This window comes from Epinephelus moara, chromosome 14 (assembly GCF_006386435.1).
Source record: "Epinephelus moara isolate mb chromosome 14, YSFRI_EMoa_1.0, whole genome shotgun sequence".
Classification (NCBI taxonomy): domain Eukaryota; kingdom Metazoa; phylum Chordata; class Actinopteri; order Perciformes; family Serranidae; genus Epinephelus; species Epinephelus moara.
The window spans coordinates 18,688,996-18,710,107 of record NC_065519.1 but is presented as its reverse complement, the minus strand read 5'-3'; the positions used below and the strand labels follow the sequence as shown (position 1 = coordinate 18,710,107).

Here is a 21,112-nt window from a genome sequence, read left to right as displayed (position 1 = left end):
TGAAAACAACTACTGAATAATTGGATAAAGGAAGCAAACACACAATTACTGTGTATTAATGATAAACACAGTATCGCTCTCAAACAGCGCAACTGCCACAATGCTCAAGCCCATCAATTTAAAGGAGTATTTTGTCACTTTTATGATTATTTCGTCAGCGCTATTTGCGATTAATAACTTATTACCATTTTGATCCCCGCATCGGCAGAAAATTAGAGCATTTTGTTTTCCCCCCACATAGTTAACAAGGCTTTCTGGATACATATTCAACAAAATGGCCTGATTGAATTCATCTATGATTTAAGCCCCCTCGACGGTGTTTGAAGTCTTGTTCTGTTTAATATTCACAGAAAAAGACTGGTGTTTCTTTCAAAAGAGCAGGGAGCTGGCTTCTGTTTGGACTTAAAAAGAACAGGTTGAGAATCCAAAGGAAGCTCCTTCACCTGCCAAATGTTTTTTTTATGTCCCCAACACACACATATCTCCTCACATACACACAGAAGAATGTATAACAGTATATATGCCTACATGTGTGCCCAAATGTAGCCCTACATATGCAAAGGAGTACTAACTGTACAGTAACACATATACACATAAGCAAACAGGATTCTTCTTATTGGTGAGAAAGGAGGTGTTGGAGGAAGAAAAAAACGCTCTGAGGACAGGGGGGCTGGAGAGAGAGAGAGACATGGAGAAAGATATTTCTATAGAATTGCTCTGCTTACCCCCCGTCGAGAAGAGAACTGGGTTTCTGGACACCTGCCTCTGTTGTTTGGTTCTCTCCGGTTTGGCTTGTTTCTTCATCTGGCCCCTGGCTGTGTGCTCAAGGTCCTCTCTAAAGCCTGTGTGAGCAAACTACATGAAGAGACAAAAGAGAGGAGAAAACAGGGGCACAGATTAAGGCGTATTTCCTCAGATTTCTCTGTGATTCATCATCGACTTTTTGCTGTTGTTTTGTAAAGAGGAAGAAGAAGAAAAAAGACAAAACGCATCGGGGCAAAACTTGTTTCTCCCCTTTTCAACGCTTTTTTACATTTTCCATTGGCCTCAATTTTTCATGAGCTGATATGCTTTGTAGCTCCCCCGTGACTCCTACTGTATTGAATTCATCTGGTTCCAATACATCCCGTGCACAACCTATCAATCACTAGGGAGCGTGGCAAACTAATCATTTATTGATGAAATGGGGCAGCCATGAATTTCTAACTGCATTTGTCTTATTTATCAAGCCAGATCAAACAATGAAAATCCAAACAAGCTTAAAGGGAAAGGGAGGGAGTCGTAGGGAATAACTTATTCTTCAGCAGTAGACAGCAGAAGGTTATTGATGGAGAGGGAGAGGGAAAAAAAGGGAGGCTTGGGACTTAGTTGCATGGTGGGAGAGTGAAGGAGCGAGGGAGGAAAGTGAGAGAAAAAGAGAGACAGAGCAGTGGGGAGAGTTCAGAGTGATGTTCAGACAGCAGGGTACACATCTGAATTAATGCTTCCACAAAAGGCAATTTTCTCCTCACAGGCTCCTCATCCCCTCTGTAGGTAGCAAGGTGAGGTATGTCTCCCTCACAGAGAATGAGAGACACAGACACAGAGAGCGGGATAGAGCAGACTTAATGTTTCTTTTCAGCTACAGTGCTCTTTACTGCAGCTGCCTGGCTGGATCCCTGGGCTGGCTCCGGGGATAGTGTAGTGATCTCAGGCTTCCACCAGAATACACTTCTGGCAATGGTGTTTGCAAGCTCACTAACATGGCCTCTGGGGAACGGCAGCGTTGTTTCTTCACTTGTTTGCTTTCTTTAATGCAGAGGCAAAGTCTGTTGATATTCTTTTGAATTTCTACAGCCGTTGGTGGGCCGAGGGAGAAAAATAAAACAACAAAAGAAGAGTGAAGTTTCCCTGGTATATTCAGCGAAAGGAGAGTTGAAACAGAGTTCACACTCTTATCGCTGCAGTGTCCACACAACCGCACCAGATCAAAGACGGGGGGAGCGGTGGCGCTGTCGCAGTGGTAAGCTGCTAATTTCCGTAACATTAATTCGTCTGTGAGTGATGTGAGGAAACGTCACCGAAAAGTTCAAAATCCAAATACATCTGGGCAATCAAAAATTGAACAGCTTGTTTTCTGTGTTTACAGCTTGGTGGTGAGATGTAAATAGATCTTATTTAAATCAACAAAGTTAAATCAAGACGGTCTCACTCTGGGAGCGGAAAGCAGAGGACGAGGGGCGCCGCAGAGCCAGGAGAGTACAGTACAAGTAGCAGCGCAACTGGAAACACGGCTGTGGAAAAGCTGAGGTCATCTCTCCTCTCGTTCTGCATTACATATCTACAGTACCATGTCCTGTGGGAGCAGACAACTGTGTGTATCAGGAGGCCCCAGAGAAAGAGAGACCAGGAGAGAGAGAGCGCTGGAGTTAGTGTGAAGGGGGCTCAGGGGGACCGAGCAGCAAATAATCTGTGGCCCTCTCAAGTGGCAGAGAACGGGAGTCAACAAGAGGACACTGTGATATGATAGCCAGGGGAAAACGGGGGTCCCAACCAATTGGACCAAGCAGCCTCCAGCCACGCTGGCTGTGGTATCAGTCGGAGCCACTCCCTGGGCCGGGTCCTCAGCGAGCAGACATGCTGGCAGCAGCCAGGAGGTATAGTTTTCCACGGGGCATTGCTACTTCCCCTCACCAATGACATCATCCAGAAACAGCAGAGAAATGGAGAGCGGCAGCAAGTAATCGCTGATGTCAGGGAGTGCAGCTATTAAAGGTTTAGTCAGCCTTTCTGGGCCGTTTTCACAGGATGCTCCGTGTGAAGTACATGTGAAGCACAATTGCACCGCTCATTATTATCACTATCATACAAAAGTACTTTGCTTTGATGCACATCATTATTCTCTCTTTCCCTTTGCATTCCTCTCTCCCCCCTATTAATCTTTTCTTTATGCGACGTCTACCTCAAAAGTTTCTACCTCATCATGTCTGCGAACACCTAACTCAGCATATATGCTCGCTCCCGATGGGAACATGGTGTGCTGGAGAGATTCAATATTACACTCTGCAGAGCCGTCAGTTTAGACTTCAGTGGTTGCTCCAGACCAGATGTCCCAGTCAGCGGCGCAGAAACACTCCGCAGCCTGGTGCAGACAGGACAGGACAGACAGTGATCCCATACAGGGGGAGGTTGCGAGAGCAAGGTTACATTTTACGCAGCCTCAGTGGGCATGTTTAAAGGATCTTTTTACAGGCATTTCAAACCAGACTGCTGTTGTTTTGTGAGGTCAAACTGAAATTAATGACGGACATGACCCTATAAATGTATGTGTAATCAGTAAGCTAAACAGGCGACAGATCGAGACAGAGTGGGCAATTTTTGTCACATGTTTCTTTCCTCTCTGAAAGGTCCTTATTAACTGGTCAAATCATGTTTACAAATTCATGAGGGTTCAGACGTGGAGGCAGAGGGAGTAAAATGCGGCAGCATCATGTCCATTGAATGACTAATACTACAATGAGCTGGTGGATGCAAAACAAAGCCATGGCTCTGTCTCTGTCTCCACCTCATGGTCTTAAGTTGAATGGCACATGCTATGATCTGAGCAGTGTTGATTCAGATTTTCCAACCTGAAGACTGAGCTTCAGTTAAGCAAAGTTTGATAACAGAGCAGTGTGGTCTCCATATATTATTTTATGATTGGACACATTTGAATAAGATGAAGAAATCTTAACATATTCTAATATATTACTAATAAATATTCATCATATTTCTGAATATAATGGCGGTCCACCACAGATAAGGCACGGGGCATTTTTCTCCATCTGAAAAAAATTGGCATCTGCCACAGCATTGTCATCTTTCATGGTTAGAAAAATCAGATGTCAGACACATCTCTCACAGGGGCCCCCCCCATCTCCACCTCAACTTGCTGAGTGGGCATGTTCTCATCTTCACCGTTTGATTTGGTGTTCATCTCAGGCCCACAGCAGCGCAATCCTCATATGGATTCAACGCACTTCACTGTCTACTTAATCACAATACAAATTGTCCCGGTTCTGGTTTGAATAAGAGATTTCTTTTTTTTTTTTTGTTTTCAGTCGGTGAAGTCCCCCTGGTGCATATGATCTGTCTATGAGGCTCACTGCACTTGATCAAGTGGGCCAGCCTTTCTCTGTGGGGATTACCCATCAAAGTGGAAAGCAAAGGTAACTCAATGCCTCCCGCAGACAGTGATTGATGATAGCGCTGTTTCATAACGAATTGCACCCCCACAACAAGTCTCACACGTGGGAAATGTTAATTGAAATGCTGTGTGTGCAAAGACACGCTTCTCGACTGTGATAGTACCAAGGTGTTACGGCAATAAACCAGAGGGAATCTGAGAAAAAAAAAAACAACAACAATTGAGCATGTCGCAAGAAAGTGAACAACCAGATGGCAAACTGCAGCCAACTCTGAAGTGATAGTACTCACCGCATCCTTTGGATGTCTTGTCTTTCTAATAGCAGGCAGGATGTCTTGGCTGCAGGGCATATAAGGGGAAACCAAAACTGACACATTTTCTCTTTCACTTTCACATCAGAATAGAATCCAGTGTTTATTTAGAATATAACAACTTACTTGAAATCACAGGTGTCATACCCTTTGATGATGTTGTTTTCCCTAATTAAATCCCTGTAGGGCCTGCAGCGATCATATGGGAGATCTTTAAACTTGTCTGCACCAACTGCGACGTAGTACTGGTTGTTCTCCAGTTCACTGGGGCCGGAGAGAGGACGTCCATCTAACGTGCAAAGCCTGGGCACACAAATAGAGAGATCATACAAGTGGGAGCGATGTTTTGTGATTGTTTCAACTATTCTTACACAATCTGTGTTTTTGGATAATAAAAGAGACACAGATGTTTTAAATATTGTTTGAGTGGTTAAACTTAATGTAAGCGTATTTTTTAAAAATTCATCAAAGCTGTGTTTGCCTAACAAGCAGTTTTGGATTAACTCCTGTGGGCCCATCACAACTTGACATGGTCCAAATCACTAATTTATTAGAAAAATCCTTCTGCTCTGCTGAATGTTGCTGCATTTAAACGGACTGGAAAGCCTCCACTAATCATGTTTCCCTCAATCTATATTACAGAAGCTGACATTCTGCAGAGAAACAGGATTCAGTATTGTGACTAGTTAACTTAAAATTCTTTCAATGTACACCATTTTTGATTAAAAAATGGGTTGACTGGTTTGATTTCATTAAAAAAACATGATGAAGAACATGCCTTTGCTTGCCCTCGCTGGTACATTCTAAACTATAAGGCTTCATAGTGTGCTGGTGTCGGACATCACCTGAACACAGCACCAGTGCGCAGTCGCACTTTCTCTGTCACCATGGCTAAAACATTTTCCCAGCTTCTGAGAGTATGCTTTGGGATCCGTATTCGAGCTGGAGGAACCAAGATTTCTCCATTGGTCAAGACACTATGAAACACAACGAAAACGAAAGATACAAACAATTATTTAATTGCTGAAAAGTAAACTGGAAAAAAACATGAACCTTTTTACATTCAGGATGACTTTGTATCTTAAAATAAACACTCACTTTATTGTGCAGGACTCATCCACAGTTCTCTTCCAGCGAGCAGAAACTAGTATTCTGCTGTGAACAACAGGTCGGATCTGAAAATGTCAAAACTAAGGGTTAGAAAATGAACATGACCTGGTGGAAAATAAGAAAGGAGGCATTTTTAAGTGTATGACTCCAACTCTGATGTTATGTGATAATTAGGGGCTGCAACTAACGATTATTTTCACTGTCTGTAGATGGAATAATGGATTGGTTGTTTGGTCTATAAAATGTCAGAAAATGGTGAAAAATGTTGATTAGTGTTTCTCAAAGCCCAAGATGATGACCTTAAATGTCTTGTTTTGTCCACAACTCAAAAGTATTTAGTTTATTGTCACAGAGGAGTAAAGAAACCAGAAAATATTCACATTTAAAGTCCTCATGAAACAGCGTTTTAAGATCTGACTGGGGATGTGATCTAAAAGGGTTAAAAGGAAAATATTCAGACCAATTAATCAGTTATCAAATTAGTTGGTGATTGATTTAATAGTTGACAAGTGATCAACTTTGTGTGTAGCTCTAGTGATAGCAGGATTGTTATGTTCGGTCTCAGCCACCTGCAGCCTCCTAAGGCTCCATATCATATTATTGTCACAAGTAATAAAGCACCTGAAAATGTAGGTTAGACTTAGTTAAATCATATCAAGTATAACTGAAGAAACACACAAAGTGGTATTACCTGTTCTCTTTTCTTAGTCTGTGGCTTCTTGTTCGTTATCGCACAATAGCTGGAAGAAATAAAAAAATCATGTAAATGACTCAGTTACTGTACATGTGAAACCTACAGTTAGATGGTCTATAAAGATAGGTATGGATGGATTACTGAATGGGCCTAATTTGCACAAGCCCAGGTACCCAAAGTATCAGGAAGCCCCCTGGCCATCACTTGCAAAATGTCACTCAAATTAACAAGTAGGTCTGTCGATCAGGAACAGACTCAAAATGACCACAAAGAGATGTGAAGGAATTGTAAATTTATGACAAATAACAACAAAAAGGGCAAGGCAATGAGAAAGAGACAAAACATAACTACAAAGACACACAAAATGACCTTAAAATAAACGATTACAAAAAAAAAGCACACAAAATAACCACAAGAAGACATAAACTGGCTACAGACTGACAGACAATGAACGCAAAGTACCCAAAATTATCTCTGAGTCACAAAATAACAACAACAATGGGCAAAGCAACTACTGAGACACAAAATGACAACAACAATGGGCAAAGCAACTACTGAGACACAAAATGACAACAAAGCATCACTTAACAACCAAATAGTATACAAAATTACCTCAAAGGGATGCAAACAAGGACACAAAACTATGACAAGGAGACACAAAATAACTACAAAGAGACACAAACAACTACAAATGGACACAAAACTATGACAAGGAGACACAGAATGACCACAAAGAGACACAAAACAACCAAAAAGTACACAGAATTACTACAAAGAGACACAAAATGACTACAAAAAGATACAAAACAACGAGAAAGTCCACAAAATGACTGCAAATAGACACATCCACAAGACACAGAAAAGAGACACAAAACCAGCACAAAGTCTGTGCTTCTTGCTTCTGTCTAGGAAAGGTGGAGGGGCCCTGTTCATATTTGTGCCCAAGGGCCCATTGTCTCATAGTCCGCCCATGATGATAGATGGAAGACATCTCTAGACCTGATAATACCAGTTAATATAAAATACTGCTTTTACAGGTGAGAGTCAAATAAAAAGTGCTCTAGACATCATGCTAACAGGATACAAGTATACCAGCACACTACAACTCAATAGTAGACTACAAATCAAAATTTAGACTTTATTTAAGACATGTATCTGTAAATGTAAACTATTGAAACCCTTGAGAATTAAGGTTATGTGATGAAGACATATTTTAAGGACTGTGCAGTACAAACCCAGCTAAATATCTATCAAACATTACAGACAACCCACCTGCTGACCATGTAGCTAACATTAGCTTAAATAAATGCACCTTCTCATGACCCAGGATGGAGCTCGTCCTCGGTTACAGTGACCTGACCTCCCTGCTATGACCCACACACCCTCCTACACACACTCACACACACCTTACAGCATTGGTACCTACTCCAGCCTTTTGAACTGCTCATTTCCGGCTGCAACATACACACTCCCGTGCTTCAGGTCGTTCAGGTGCTGAACCCTGTGGCCCTCTCTGGGAGTGTACAGCCTTCTGACGGCGCCGAAAGGAGCCTCGATCAGTCTGGTCAGGAAGGTCAACAGATGGTCAAAGGTCGTCAAATGCCGCAAATTTACCACTATTTTTCTTCCGGGAAAGAAAGCGTCTCCGTTCCTGTAGACAGTTATTGTCTTGGTCGGCGGCAAATCACCTCTCCCTGCTGTGCCCGGCATACTGACTGAACGTTAGCTAACAGAAAAACAAACAAACAAACAGTAATGGCGCTGGGTGTCAAAATGTGTCAGTGGCAGCTGTCCGCAGCCTCCGGAGACGTAACTGGAGATAGCATCTGATATGGAAACCAATTCTTCCACATGAGAGGTGTAGCATTAAGAAACCTATCCCCCCGGCTGTGCTGCGGCTGTTTGCTAGTTTCCATTTGTATGAAACGGTAACTGACGTTAATTTACCGTTGGGTTCCAAAACTTCAGCGTTTCCAAGGCAACCACTAAGGAAAATTAATCCGTTGTTTGGCAACGGGTTGTTAGATCACATCTACCCTATATTAGACATGTTATTTTATTTTTATGTCTTTTTTTCAATTTTTGTGTGAAATTGGTTTGGGTTTTAGTACTTCAAAATGATACAGTATTATTCTTGTAATTTTATTTATTTATTTATGTATTTATTTATTTATTGACCAAACACACATAGAGGTAGGCTATTACATGGTCTTTTTTTCTTATTCTGAGGCTTCTTGGTTGTAATCGCACAATAGCTGGAAGACACTAATAAATCATGTAAATGACTCAGAGCCCAGCAACAGGTATTGTACATGTGAAACTTATAGTTAGATGGTCTGTAAAGATAGGCATGGATAGATTAGTGAATGGACATAACAGGCACAGGCCCAGGGGCCCAAGATGTCAGGGAGGCCCCTGGTCATCACTTGCAAAATGTCACTTGGAATGACCACAAAGCGAGACAAACAGACGACAGAGATGTTAAGGAACTGCAAAGTTTTGACGAGATAACAACACAGAAAGGGCAAAGCAACAATGAAGAGACACCGAACAACTACAAAGAAACACAAAATGACTACAAAGTGACACAAAACAACCAAAAAAGACACAAAATTACTTTAAAAAGACCCAAAACACTACAAAAAGCCACAAAACAACCACAAGGAGACACAAAGTGGGTATAGAGTGACAAACAATGACCAAAAAAGTACCTCAAAGAAACACAAAATAACAACAAAAACAGGCAAAACAACCACAGAGACACAAAATGACTACAAAGTGACACAAAACGACTACAAAGAGACACAACACAACCACAAAGAGACTCAAAATGACAACAAAGTAGCACACAATGACCAATGAGTACAAAAGTTAACCTGAAAGAGACACAAATGACTACAAAAGGACACAAAACAACCACAAGGAGACAAAAATGACCATAAGAGACACAAAAAGACCACAGAGATGTGAAAGAACTGCAAAGTTATGACAAAATAACAACAAAGAAAGGGCAAAGCAACAATAAAGAGACACAAAATAATTACAAAGAGACACAAAATGACTATAAAAAGACACAAAATGGTTTATAGAGTCAGACAATGACCAAAAAAGTATCAAACTTCAGTCAGTCAGTTGATCTGATACTCAGTGGGAGGCTGTTCCAGAGCCAAGAAGCAGGAACTGAAAATGCTCGATCACTCTTTGTCTTTGATTTGGACTCTGGAACAGTTTGAAGACCCAGACTTGGATGGCACAGTATGAGAGGCTCAGTTATATACTCTGGTGCCAGATCATTGAGAGCCTTGCATGTGATTAAAAGAACTTTAAAATGGTTTCTGAAAGAGACTGGAAGCCAATGCAGGGAAGCCAAAATAGGTGTGATGTGTGAGGATGGTTTTGTTTTGGTCAAAAGTCAAGCTGCTCAATTTTGAACGATTTGGAGCTAAACTTAAGTCCACAATTACAGGCACAAGCTAAAACATCACTACTACAGCACCAACATGATATTCCTATGTTGGATATAGAAGTGGATAAAACATCAGATGCAGGGTGTGTGTCCTCGTTTCCATGCACTGTAGCCATATCTACCATTTACAGGCCATTTCTTCACCAGTGCCAGTCGACTGTCAGACAGAGCTGCCCAAATTGTTTACCACAAAGGTAACCAGAGATTGCACCAACAATGGCACCTAATTGGTTTATGCCAGACAACTCGTGGTCAATTAAATGCATAATTCATCTCAGCATTAATTATTCATCTCTTAAGGGACTGGAACTGTGCTTTATTAGGAGAACTGCATCATGCATATTCAAATTTTTCCTCTTCTTAAAGGGACTCAATAGGATATCATCTCAGCTGGGATGCCCATCCTTAAAAACAATAGCAAGCAGGGCTGTAAGACAACTTCTATTAATCACACGACTAAACCGTAGAGGATTTTCGAAGATGAAAATGCCATATTAACCTGAGGTATGTAATGTCTTGTTTTTGTCATTCAGCCAATATCGTGCTGTCACATTGTTACCAAGAGTAATTAATTTATTATTATTATAAACTCTCTTGTGTTTTGAGGATACATTATTTTTTCAAATAATACACATGTCACTGCAAACTGACAGTACTAATTTAACTCAGTATAATGTGTGTAGTCCCTGTCATCATTTAATCCATTGCTTCAGATGGATTTCAGCATTTTTCCCAAAGAAATGTTGATGTAGAAAAATCTCCCTCAATCAGTCTAAATACATATCCCTTAACAAATAACAGACAGGTTATTTTTTTAGCATAGATTGCTACAGTATGTGTTGACATCTTTAAACAGGGGCACAGGCCGTTATACACAATACATCTAACAGCAGGAAAAGCACGTGTACAAAATCAAATTATTGACGGCTGATTTTTTTCAGTTTCAGGGTCCTGTTATTGTCCATGTTGCCACACTGTTGCATCATGGCTTACTGGGATGCTTGAAGAAACTGACCATGGATGTATTACTGAACGGGCCAACCGGGCACAGGCCCAGGGGTCCAAAAATGTCAGGGTGCCCCCCCGGCCTTCACTTGCAAATTGTCACTGAAATTAACACGTAATGGCCGGAAAGGGACTCAAAATGACCACAGAGAGACACAAAAAGACCACAGAGAGATGCAAAGGAACTGCAAAAGATGTAAAACAACCCAAAAAGACACAAAATTTACTAAAATAGACACTAAATCACCACAATAAGAAACAAAATTAGATTTAAAAAAAAGACCCAAACAACTACAAACAGACACAAGATGCCGAAAAATGACTAAAAAGACCACAAAGAGATGCAAAGGAACTGCAGCGAGACACAAAATGACTACAAAAGATGCGAAAAAATCCAAGACACGAAATTACCTAAAAGATACTAGGGGTGGAAATCGCCAGAGGACCCACTATACAATATTATCACCACACTTAGGTCACGATACGATTGTAATATTGCGCTATACTGAGTATTGCGATAATATATATAAAAAATAATAACAATTTCTTACCTTTTTTCCAACTGCAAATTAATTCCCCAAAGGAAAACTTTGTCAACATCAGTTTTACGTCATAAGAGAAGTTTTCAGACTGTTCATCTGACTCAAATACCAAATGTTGTATTAAAGAGTGTACTTGCAAAAATTAAATGTAGTTTTATAACTAGGTTCGGGAACAACCCTCATCCCTTCATTCCTCACTCTTCATCCTTATCCTGTCATTCCGAACCTTTCATCCATCTGGCCCTCGACCCTCATCCCTTCATCCCTCCATCCTCATCCTTTTATTCTCTAATCCCTAGATCCTCACCCCTTCACGCTTTCCTCCGAACCCATAATCCATCATACGCAATAAACCATTAGAAATCTTTATCTTATGGGTGTGGTCTTTGTTAGTGAATAATGTATATAATAAAAGATCAATACTTGGTGTCTGTATATCGATACAATATCACCACACAAAATATCACCATACTATGCTGTATCAAACCCCAGCCCACCTGTCACTAACTTTACATCCCAGGGTGATTGTGGTTGTTACATTGCAGTACCATTTCCATCCACTAGATGGAGACTGCTGTACACTGCAGGACATGGTTCAGCTGCTGCACCAGATAAGTGTAGTTTGCTCCAGGGCAGAAAAACAATGCACAGACTAATTCTTTATCTTTTAAATCATCAGTGAGTTTTATTTTACAACAACCGCCACATAACTTATCATGTGAACATGGATATGAAATGCTTATCGTATCCCATTTCTCTGATTAAAAGCAAACAACTGGAAACCAAATCTTTCTTTCATTTCAAATTTTATGCACAATCTACAGCCCTCTACATTTTCTTATTTGTCTCGTTTGTTGATAGCCCTGTTACAAATGTTGCTTCGTGGATAGTTTGCATAACATAGAAACACAATGCATTGCCTGGCATGCTGTTTGAAACACTAATGAATCACAGAGTATGAGATTAACTGTGTACCTAAAGTAAGTATCACAAAAGAACAAGAACTCTGTTTGGTGAGTTAAGAAAATAAATAGCTTATGGGCTTATGAGGAGAAGTAAAAAGAAAGTAGAAAATATACTAGTTTGCACAACTTGCTTGTCATTTTGTCACCTTATTTACAGATAGAAGCACAAACCCATCATATTTACCCACTCTATAGGCAGACTGAACTCAGACACTGTCCTTGTCAAATTCACAAACAAAATACATGGTAGGGTGGCAGGCCACATCAGTCCACTCCCCAGAGGCCACCATCTCAGCACAGTCCTCATCATCATAGGCATTGTTGGGCTCCCCCTTCCTCCATTTGCTGAAAGTGGTCATGGGCGAGAGATCCACGTAGGTGAAAGCACCCTCATGTTGCAGGTCGTTTATCCCAATGTAGACTCTGTTCAGGCCCGCTTCCGTTATGTACCCTGCGATGGCTGCGTTGGCTCCCTCATCCTTGGGCATGGCCAGGTGCCCTCCCCTCGTCTGACAGTAGGCCTCAGCGTCCGAGTAGCGCTTCTCCTCCTTCACCAACAGATAGACCTTACTGTCTGTCTCTTTTATGCCAGCAACAGCTGCGGGGGAGGGCAGTGCTGAAAAATGAGCACTTGTATTTCTATAAATTTTACATTGACATGCCCAGCATTTGCAGTTCTATGAGGATAACAGGTGAAACAATAGACAAGAGCTGACAGGGATGCAAACAAGAAATGCTAAGATCATACCATTCTTAATGAATTTCAGTTCAGACGAAAGCTGCGCCACGAGAATGTCCATCTCTCCGATCATCTTCCTCATGGGTGTGCACTCACACGGAACACCTGATAAGACAAAAATGTGGGGGATTACCACACGTTCGTCTCAAATTTCACCAAATGTGTCTGTCTAATAAGGCAATAATCAGTTTGACCAACTGAATAACAGAGTGTAGGCCTAATCTGCCCTTTGAATGCCAAGCACAGAAACAATTTTACTGCATGTTTGGGGTCATAGGTCGAACACCTATGACTTACGAATACCTATTTAATGAGCACATTACCACTTTTCTACCTATGACACATTTGTCTGGACAGTCTAAAAACTTTGAAGCCATGTTTCTCTGTTTCAGTGCTACCATAGTTAGCCTTAGGGCTGTAATATCTCACCTGGGTCTCCATTAGGGCCCCTTGGACCTGGATCCCCCATGTCTCCCTTTACCCCTGAGACATGAAATGGCATTATCCATAAAGCACGAACAATACGGACCTCATTGCCAAACAAGTGCAAGCACATTTCTGCATTTTCCGATTACCTTTCATTCCACTCTGACCCACTTTTCCATAACGTCCCATTATGCCTTTCTGACCTTTAAGCCCAGTTTGACCTGAAAAGAGTATGCATGGTGTTAGACAATATTTCTCCACAAATTATAGCTGATGAAAATACTGGAAATTACTCCCAGTGAGTAAGTATATTATTAGGATGCAGTGTCTGTGTAATCTCCACCCTCCACTCCTCATTAAGGTCTTCAGTAAACACTTGTCCACAGCCGTGGATTCTTCAGATCATTTCTCCGCCAACCTCTCACCCAAATGTAAACACTTGGCCATCTCTGCATGGCCTGGCAGTGATGTAACAGCACATTATCAATGTGAACTTTACCCCAGCTCCTTTTTTTTTTTGTTACAGCTTAGCGAGATGTACAAGTCTGGGTGCATGGCTAATGCTTGCATTGAGAAACCTAGATATTCTATACCCATCTCTCCAGGAGGACCGACTCTTCCCGGGCGCCCCGGTGCTCCTTTTAGTCCTTTCTCCCCTGGTTCTCCTTTTGCACAACAAGGCAGAAAAAATAAGATGAAGACAAATTCTATTTTTTGGTTTCTATCTACGATGAATAGTATAAGAGAATATGTAGAACGGCATGCCTTTGAGTCCAGGGACAAGGATCTGAACAGTGCAGGACTCCTCTGTCAGATGCTGTCCATACGATGTCTGTAGTGTCAGTAAACTCAGCACAGACATCAGCACTATGGGCAATAACAGCTTGTCTCCTATCATCCTTTACATGGGCTGGTTGGTGAGCTATTCTGAAGGAATGAGAGAGAGATTAACACTAGAGAAATTGTTTTGCAAATCACCCAGTTTGCGGGCTACTAAATTCCAGAGAGAGCACGCTCAAGCAATATTTGTTCATCCTGAGAAATTTTAGGAGTTTCAATATAAAATGCCACACATTTGAAATAGTAGATACAAGTTTAAGAAAGAAATTATTGTTTTAAACCTATTCATACATATCATCTAGAAGAATTCAGGTTTGAACCTGCAGAAACCTGCCTAAACCAAACACATATTCAACTTTTTGTTACAAACTTGACCACACCTTTATCAGAAATCACTACATCCCCTGTGAAATACATGGGTTTAACAGAATATCCCGTTTTAAAATCTGCACGTCCTACCTGCAGAGGTGTTTCCAGACAGGAGAAGAGAAGTGTAGCCAGCTTGAAAAGACTTGCAGTAACTTTGAACACTGGTGGTCCTACAGAAACATTTCATGTTCCTCCGCAGGCACGGCAGAATGTGTGTGATAGGACATTCGTAAACAGTTCGCAGATAAAGTCTGAAGCAGCTGGGGCCCCGCAGATAATTGGCTGGGAAAGTAGTCAAGTGATTGACGGTGAAGGGGCCCGATAAATACACTGACTCAACCTCAAACTCTATCAGATATTTACTTGAAGAAAAGCATATTTTGTGAAATGCCCATAATGCTTACCATGTTGTGTAGTTTATTTTAAATGACAAGTTAAGTGTAGAGTTTTCATTATGTTTACAGTTTCTAAGACTTGACTGCAAGTTTTGTGTTATTCTGTCAGTCCAAGTTGAACTTTTGGTATTTTACATGAATAAGATACCTTACTTGTATAGGATTTTTGCCACTATCATGTCAAGAGCAGTATTTGTTGTGATGATCAACTTTCCAGTACATCCCCTCCTTCACTGCTGCTGCTCTTTACTCTTCTCTGCCTTCTTGTAGCTAAGTCTTGGGATTTTAGATTTGCTGTTCCCAGTTGTGGCCACATGAGGGAGCCATTGTCCATACAAGCAGAGTGGAGTTGACCTCCACTTGCCTGGATCCTTAATGTACATCACTCATCCTTTTTCCTTGAAGTCAGAATTACAGTGACTAAAATGACAATAACTTTATATATTTTCAGATTTTAAATCACAGCATTTGCCAGTGTTTATTTGTCTTGACCTGTGTGATAAAGATGACTTTAAAATAAACAAAATGGATGGTGAATGGATGGTGGTCATATCTGTACAATTCTTTCTTTGGAGATCAGGATGTACTGTAGCATCCCCAAAATAAAACATGTCACAGTTTGATATCAAGTGGTGCTTGTCTTTGTTGTGCATTATTTATGACGCCACGCAAATACCAACTTGGACTTTTAACTTGCGAACAACAACAAAAAAAATGTCATGTTAGTGTTTACATGCTGTCATCTAGTGTCAGTAATCAGATACGATCCAGTGCAGGAGTATCAGATATCCTAATTAGATTTACAAACCCAGTGGCGGCTTTCAATGGTGGATTGGATGTCTCCTTCAAAAATCCCCCCCAGAAGTTTTAGATTACCTGCCTCTGAAATATTCATGACTTTCAAGGCAACATTTGCTGTCTTTTCATTGCAGCTGGTGAAGTAGTGTAGGTGTCTGCTCAAAAAGACTAATACAGTGTATTACATGACTGTGGGCAGTAAAATGAAATATTCCTCATAATGATACCTATTGAAAATGAATTTACAAAGCATAAAGGACATGTGGCTGTATCCTCCTGAGACCTCAGCTTCTGTTTGGTACACATTTTTATTGTCTCTGGGGTGTTTGGGATCAGTAGGATCTAATGGTATAAATAAATAAATAAATGAATAAATAAAAACTGTCTTTGAACAGGAAGTAGTCTTAGAAGAAAAAAAAGATGTCCTCATATGTGGATGTTGGGTTTATTTTCAATAATCACTGTGTGTAATAAAGAATAAAACTGTTTATTTCAATGTCTGAATGTTCGTGTGTAAAAACAAAATTACAAATATTGAAATTAATATAAAAGTCTGTGATTTATTCTTTTAAAACCTCTGCATCAGTTTTCTTTGTGCCATACTCCAAGCAAGGGATGTCCTTTTGTTTGTGGAGACAGTCTGACCAAAATAAAGTCCCAATGTCCTCAAACAAGCACTGCCTACTTAACAGAATTTTTTTTCTTGTTACTGTTGCTAATATTGGTCAAATTTGTTGCCATATCAAACTACAAACAGTATTAATCATAAATAAACAAATTTCAACCATAAAATGTGATCAGGTTTTGGACCTTGTCCACTTTTGTGTCGGATCAGCTGCAGACTGGCTTGGAAAACATGGCAGCCATCTTGTTTTTAAATGGATTAGTGTATTGTGGTCTCACTACCACTAGGTGGCACAAAAAAGTGTCCACGAACAAGGACAGCAGGTCTAAGTAAAGTAGAATGAAGTATAAGATGCAGAAAACGCAGAATGTGACATCCTTATATGGACATGTGTCCAAGCACGCAGATGTATTAATATGTGTGGTAGGCTATATATATATATGTATATCTATATCTATTTATATATATATATATTTTTTTTTTTCTCATCAGCATAAAAAAGTAAAAAAACAAAGTCACTTGTAGAGGACTTACTTGTAAATGGGTTTGAAATATCACATCAGTTTTCTGCTCCTGTGTTTATTATTTTTAAAAAATAAATAAAATAAATTGAGTTCAGTGTTGCTGTTTGATTTCTTTCGGGGTTTTTTTTTTTTAGCCGAAAACATTGGTTTTCAAATTTTATGTGCCCAAGGCACACCAAAAGAAAGCCAAAGTCTCAAGGCACACATGTATTTCTATTTGTGAACAATATCCTTCATAACATGTTTTGACTCTTATCACAGCATGAAGTTTTGTTTTTATTTACTGACATCAAATAACAATTGACAGCCAACTATTACTCATGAAATATTCATTACCAAAATGATTTAAGAATTAATTTTAAATGTTTTAAAATTACATCAAAGCACCAATAACACATCAATTCAAAGGGGAAATGGGAAATCAGGTTCCCTTTTTTTTTTAAAAATTAAATTAAATTAAATTAAATTAAATTAAATTACATATTTTACGTAGAGTTTGCCTCTTTATTAAGAAATGTGTGATTTAAAAGAAAGACAATTGAATTAAAAAAAATGAATTAAAATTTCATTCATAACTTTTTGTTTAGGCTCAGTTGAATATTGCAGTAATAATGCGAGAATATCACAAAATCCCACGGCACACTTGGATTTGCATGGTGTGAAAACACAGCCAGTGAAAACGACCTGACACAGGATCTTCCGAGCAGCACTTCAACGCACCTTCAGCAGTGTACAGTCGGAGTGACGTCACCTGGGCTCACCGGAGCACCGAGCACAGCCTGTCATCCAGACAGCCCGCTGCTCCGTCCGTCCTGTCCTGTCCTGTCCTGTCCTGTCCCGAGGAGAAGAGTGAGAGAGCTGGACTACTGCTACACTACACATCCGTATGAGGGACTTAAAACTCTTTCCTGTCGTCCTGATACTAAATTTAACCCCCTGAACGTAAGTGTGTGTCTGACTTTTACACTTTTATAGCTGATAGTCAGAGTCAGAAACAGCCTGAGGTGTTTTATATTGTCTTCACAGGTACATAGATGGAGTTTGTGCAGTTGTTGTAGTGTATTGCGTTTGATAACTACCTATAATATTGTGTAATTATTAACAAGCATTGCCTGCATTAGCACAGTGTGAGTTTGCCTACAAACACCTGAAGTAGTCATAATGGTTTATTCATAAGGAGCTCAGTGTACAGAAGGTGCTGATATATTTAAATCCATTTAATTATGAGGTTGTCTTGCACCTATTTTATTTGACTGTCTAATCTTCTTAATTCTTTCATTTCTGTCATGCTGCCACCCCTCAGCCACTTTAAATCCCTCTTAAACCAAAACTCTATGTTGTCCATGTTTTTTAAAGATGAACCTTTGAAAGTGTGATCCGTCTCTACATGTGTCTTCATCCTGTTTCCCTGTTGTCTACTTCCAAAGAATTCTCCATGTCCCTTTTTGCCTATAGTAGAGAACAGGAAACAAGAGGCAGGAAACAAGAGGCGTGTTTGTGTGTCCTGCTTTTGCTCTGAGCCAGAGTCCATTCATTTGTGTGCACGTTTATTTCTCCTTCTCCTGTGTCTCCTTGCTTCCCTTCTGATTCGTCTCACAACAACCGATCACAGACTTTTATTTGTGAGGCTTAGGTGTCACTTGAAGCGTTTCACCTCATGGTCTGGATTAGGGTCAGATACTAAGAGGATTTAGGGCTGCAGAGTCAAAGTTACTCATGATGGGCCGGTGTCTGTTTTGTTGTTTGTATTAGTGGTGTAGACTTTTAGGCTCAAGGACATCTCTCCGTGAGTGATATACCAGACTGTTTGGAGGTTTGCATTGAAAGTAGCATGATAATTTCAAAGCTCTTGATGCATTGAGCAGTGCTGTATTACAAAGACAGATGTGTTGTGTGTGGAGTTTGCGGCAGACCGACATAGACTGCTCTTTGTGTCTGACAAAGGTGGTAAGCACGAATTGTCAGTCATAGCACGATGTGTATAGACATTTAGGTTTTCCTGAACTGAGCGTATTTCCTTTGTGGACGTATTATAATTAAACTTGCACTGTGGGAAAGCTTTGTGGTTATCAGTCATCAGTCATCGGTCATCAGTCTTGAAGATCCCCCTAGCCTTGATCTCACACTTGAAGGTTCGAGATAACAGACTGGGAAAGTAATCTTTATCCTCCCTCCTTATGGTGTGATTTTCTTGCACTCCTGCTTATGTTTGGATGTTTTTTAGAGCTTAATAATCAAATTATCACCACTGCAAATATGGATATGGCCTCCATTTATTGTACAAACAGTTCCTAAAGTTACAGACAGGTCCTTTTCACTTGTTGCAGCCTTAAGTGATTGTAGCTTGCATCCTGCCAATGTGTAGACGATACGTTGGTTCAAGAACTTTCTAGTATCATATTTATTTATTTATAACTTCATTTATAACTTTGCCTCTCAGCGCATTGTTTGAGTTTTTTGTTCTAGTTTTGGCCTTGACGGTGGGTCGGCCCCTTGATGTGTAAAATCCTCCTCCTACTCGGCTGTTTTCCCACCCGGGGCAAAGACATCTATTGAAAATAAAGGTTATTGCTCTAATAATAAAGATAACAGCACGCCGTGTGCCTCATGTTACATTCACTTTCAGTGGAAGCAGTGATAACATTCGGCCCTGCTTTACCTTGGGTGCAAACTAGGCTTTCATTCATTCATACTTACAGTAGGCCTACCACTTCTTAGCACAGGTTCGCAGACATTCTCAAAATCTTAAAGGGCATTCAGTCTCATGGTTTGCAACAGGATTTACAGTGATATGAGCTACTGTAGCTTATATCTTAATTTTAATGGGTTTAACATCTGAGCCTTATGTTACAAAGTCCTCAGAGTGAGTGAGTGCCTGGAAGTTTCCATAGCTTATACTGAGAAAAGCCAAATGTAAGTGTGTTGACCAGACGTGACGTGTGCTTGATAAAGAAGCTGTAAAAGCCTGATTGTGGTTATTAAGCACTATCATGCAAGGGCCTATCATTTGTTTAGTAAGAAAGAAATGGTTGACTGCTCTTGTACGGAAGTTAACACAAAGGAATATGATGTTCAGTCACAAATATTATGTAATAAAATGTTGAATAATGCAAGATCATTTGTGATCCAGCCTCATCAAGGTCCAAAACAAAGGTAGAAAAGCAATAGAGATAGTCACTACCATCTCTCGTCTTTCCCTCGGTTGGATCCGCCATTAGGCTGAGCCGATGCACCTGCTGAACTTTGAGTCTTGCTGCTGAAGGCTGCATCAGCACTTTCCAGCACCTATTCTGTCTGACATTTGACCTCAATCCCTGAGGCTAATGGGATATCAAGCATAACGTCAGCACTTTTGCTTTGAAGAACTCTGTGGTTGTAGGATTAAGAACCATTAATCACACGCATGTGAAAATACAAGCTTTCACATTTGATCAAAGATGCTTGGATATTGTGGGCGCAAGATTAGGACAGAAATTATTCACTTTGTACTCTGTGTCTTCCAAGGTCCAACTGCTGCTGTCACCTACAGAATAAAGTTGTACAATTTTAATATACAGTTTAAATATCCTCTTACCTGTAGTACTATTTACCAATCTAGATTGTTTTGGTGTTGGAGATATGGGCTGTAGAGATGTCTGCCTTCTATCAAATATAATAGAACTACATGGCACTTGACTTGTAGTGCTCGAAGAGACAGTAAAATGTTGTGAGCAGTTTCATGTAGGAACTATTTTCTTTCCACTGAACTACACCTTCCAATCATACCATTGCACAGAAGGAAGTGTGCATCTACTCATGAATGAGAGGCTTGTGCTTGTGACAGCACGAGATGTAAACATTCATGGCGTCCTCCTCGACTGTGCTGTAGCATTAGCAAGCCCAGTGGTGCTAGGTAAGCTAGCAGTAGATGCACGCTACCTTCTGCAAATTGATACGGTTGGTCTGTGAAGTTCGATAGAAAGAAAATAGTTCCTACATGAAACTGCTAACAACAAGGTCTGTGGATTATCTTGAGTGACTGGGTCATGATTTCTGGAAAGAGATATTGCTGTTGAGTTTATCAAATGTATTTTTTTGGTGCTTTGAGCACCACAAGCCGAGTGCCATTTAGTTCCATTATACTCAAGAGAAGGCAGAC

General features: G+C 40.3%; 3 protein-coding genes across 8 annotated transcripts in view; 1 reads left to right on the top strand and 2 right to left on the bottom strand.

The window, feature by feature from the left end:
• LOC126401516 (doublecortin domain-containing protein 2) overlaps window positions 1–8,033 on the bottom strand; it is a 64,778-nt gene extending 56,745 nt beyond the window's left edge. For all 3 annotated transcript variants that reach the window (XM_050062846.1, XM_050062845.1, XM_050062848.1), the window contains exons 1-7: window positions 7,707–8,033; window positions 6,278–6,326; window positions 5,575–5,651; window positions 5,322–5,453; window positions 4,603–4,779; window positions 4,456–4,504; window positions 726–855 (exon numbers count right to left, since the gene is read on the bottom strand). In XM_050062846.1, the coding sequence (XP_049918803.1) occupies window positions 726–855; window positions 4,456–4,504; window positions 4,603–4,779; window positions 5,322–5,453; window positions 5,575–5,651; window positions 6,278–6,326; window positions 7,707–7,990 (898 nt within the window). In that variant the 5' untranslated portion in view covers window positions 7,991–8,033. The remainder of the gene's footprint in view (window positions 1–725; window positions 856–4,455; window positions 4,505–4,602; window positions 4,780–5,321; window positions 5,454–5,574; window positions 5,652–6,277; window positions 6,327–7,706) is intronic.
• A 3,922-nt stretch (window positions 8,034–11,955) lies between these two features.
• colec11 (collectin sub-family member 11) lies at window positions 11,956–14,862 on the bottom strand. Of its 3 annotated transcripts, none has more exons than XM_050061691.1 (7): window positions 14,723–14,862; window positions 14,189–14,350; window positions 14,017–14,088; window positions 13,573–13,644; window positions 13,427–13,480; window positions 13,007–13,102; window positions 11,956–12,874 (listed from the first exon to the last, which is right to left on the bottom strand). In XM_050061691.1, the coding sequence occupies exons 2-7, from the start codon at window positions 14,319–14,321 to the stop codon at window positions 12,465–12,467; spliced, it is 837 nt and encodes a 278-aa protein (XP_049917648.1). In that variant the 5' UTR covers window positions 14,322–14,350; window positions 14,723–14,862; the 3' UTR covers window positions 11,956–12,464. The 3 variants fall into 3 exon arrangements, with proteins under 3 accessions (XP_049917648.1, XP_049917650.1, XP_049917649.1); XM_050061693.1 differs by having other exon boundaries at window positions 11,956–12,856; XM_050061692.1 differs by having other exon boundaries at window positions 14,189–14,345; window positions 14,723–14,854.
• Window positions 14,863–17,741: 2,879 nt separating this feature from the next.
• Window positions 17,742–21,112, top strand: part of myo6b (myosin VIb) — a 61,070-nt gene continuing 57,699 nt past the window's right edge. The window contains exon 1 of one of the 2 annotated variants that reach the window (XM_050062604.1): window positions 17,742–17,916. The gene's annotated coding sequence lies outside the window, so the exon portion shown is untranslated. The remainder of the gene's footprint in view (window positions 17,917–21,112) is intronic. The other variant, XM_050062605.1, reaches the window with a different exon arrangement.

Excerpts from the sequence above, each read along its gene's own strand:
- colec11 (XM_050061691.1), bottom strand. The coding sequence starts at position 14,321 with ATGATAGGAGACAAGCTGTTATTGCCCATAGTGCTGATGTCTGTGCTG. Across the intron at positions 13,481-13,572 it reads GGGTCAGAGTGGAATGAAAG|GGGTAAAGGGAGACATGGGG; the intron begins GTAATCGGAAAA and ends TTCATGTCTCAG. Across the intron at positions 13,103-13,426 it reads GGGCCCTAATGGAGACCCAG|GTGTTCCGTGTGAGTGCACA; the intron begins GTGAGATATTAC and ends TTGTCTTATCAG.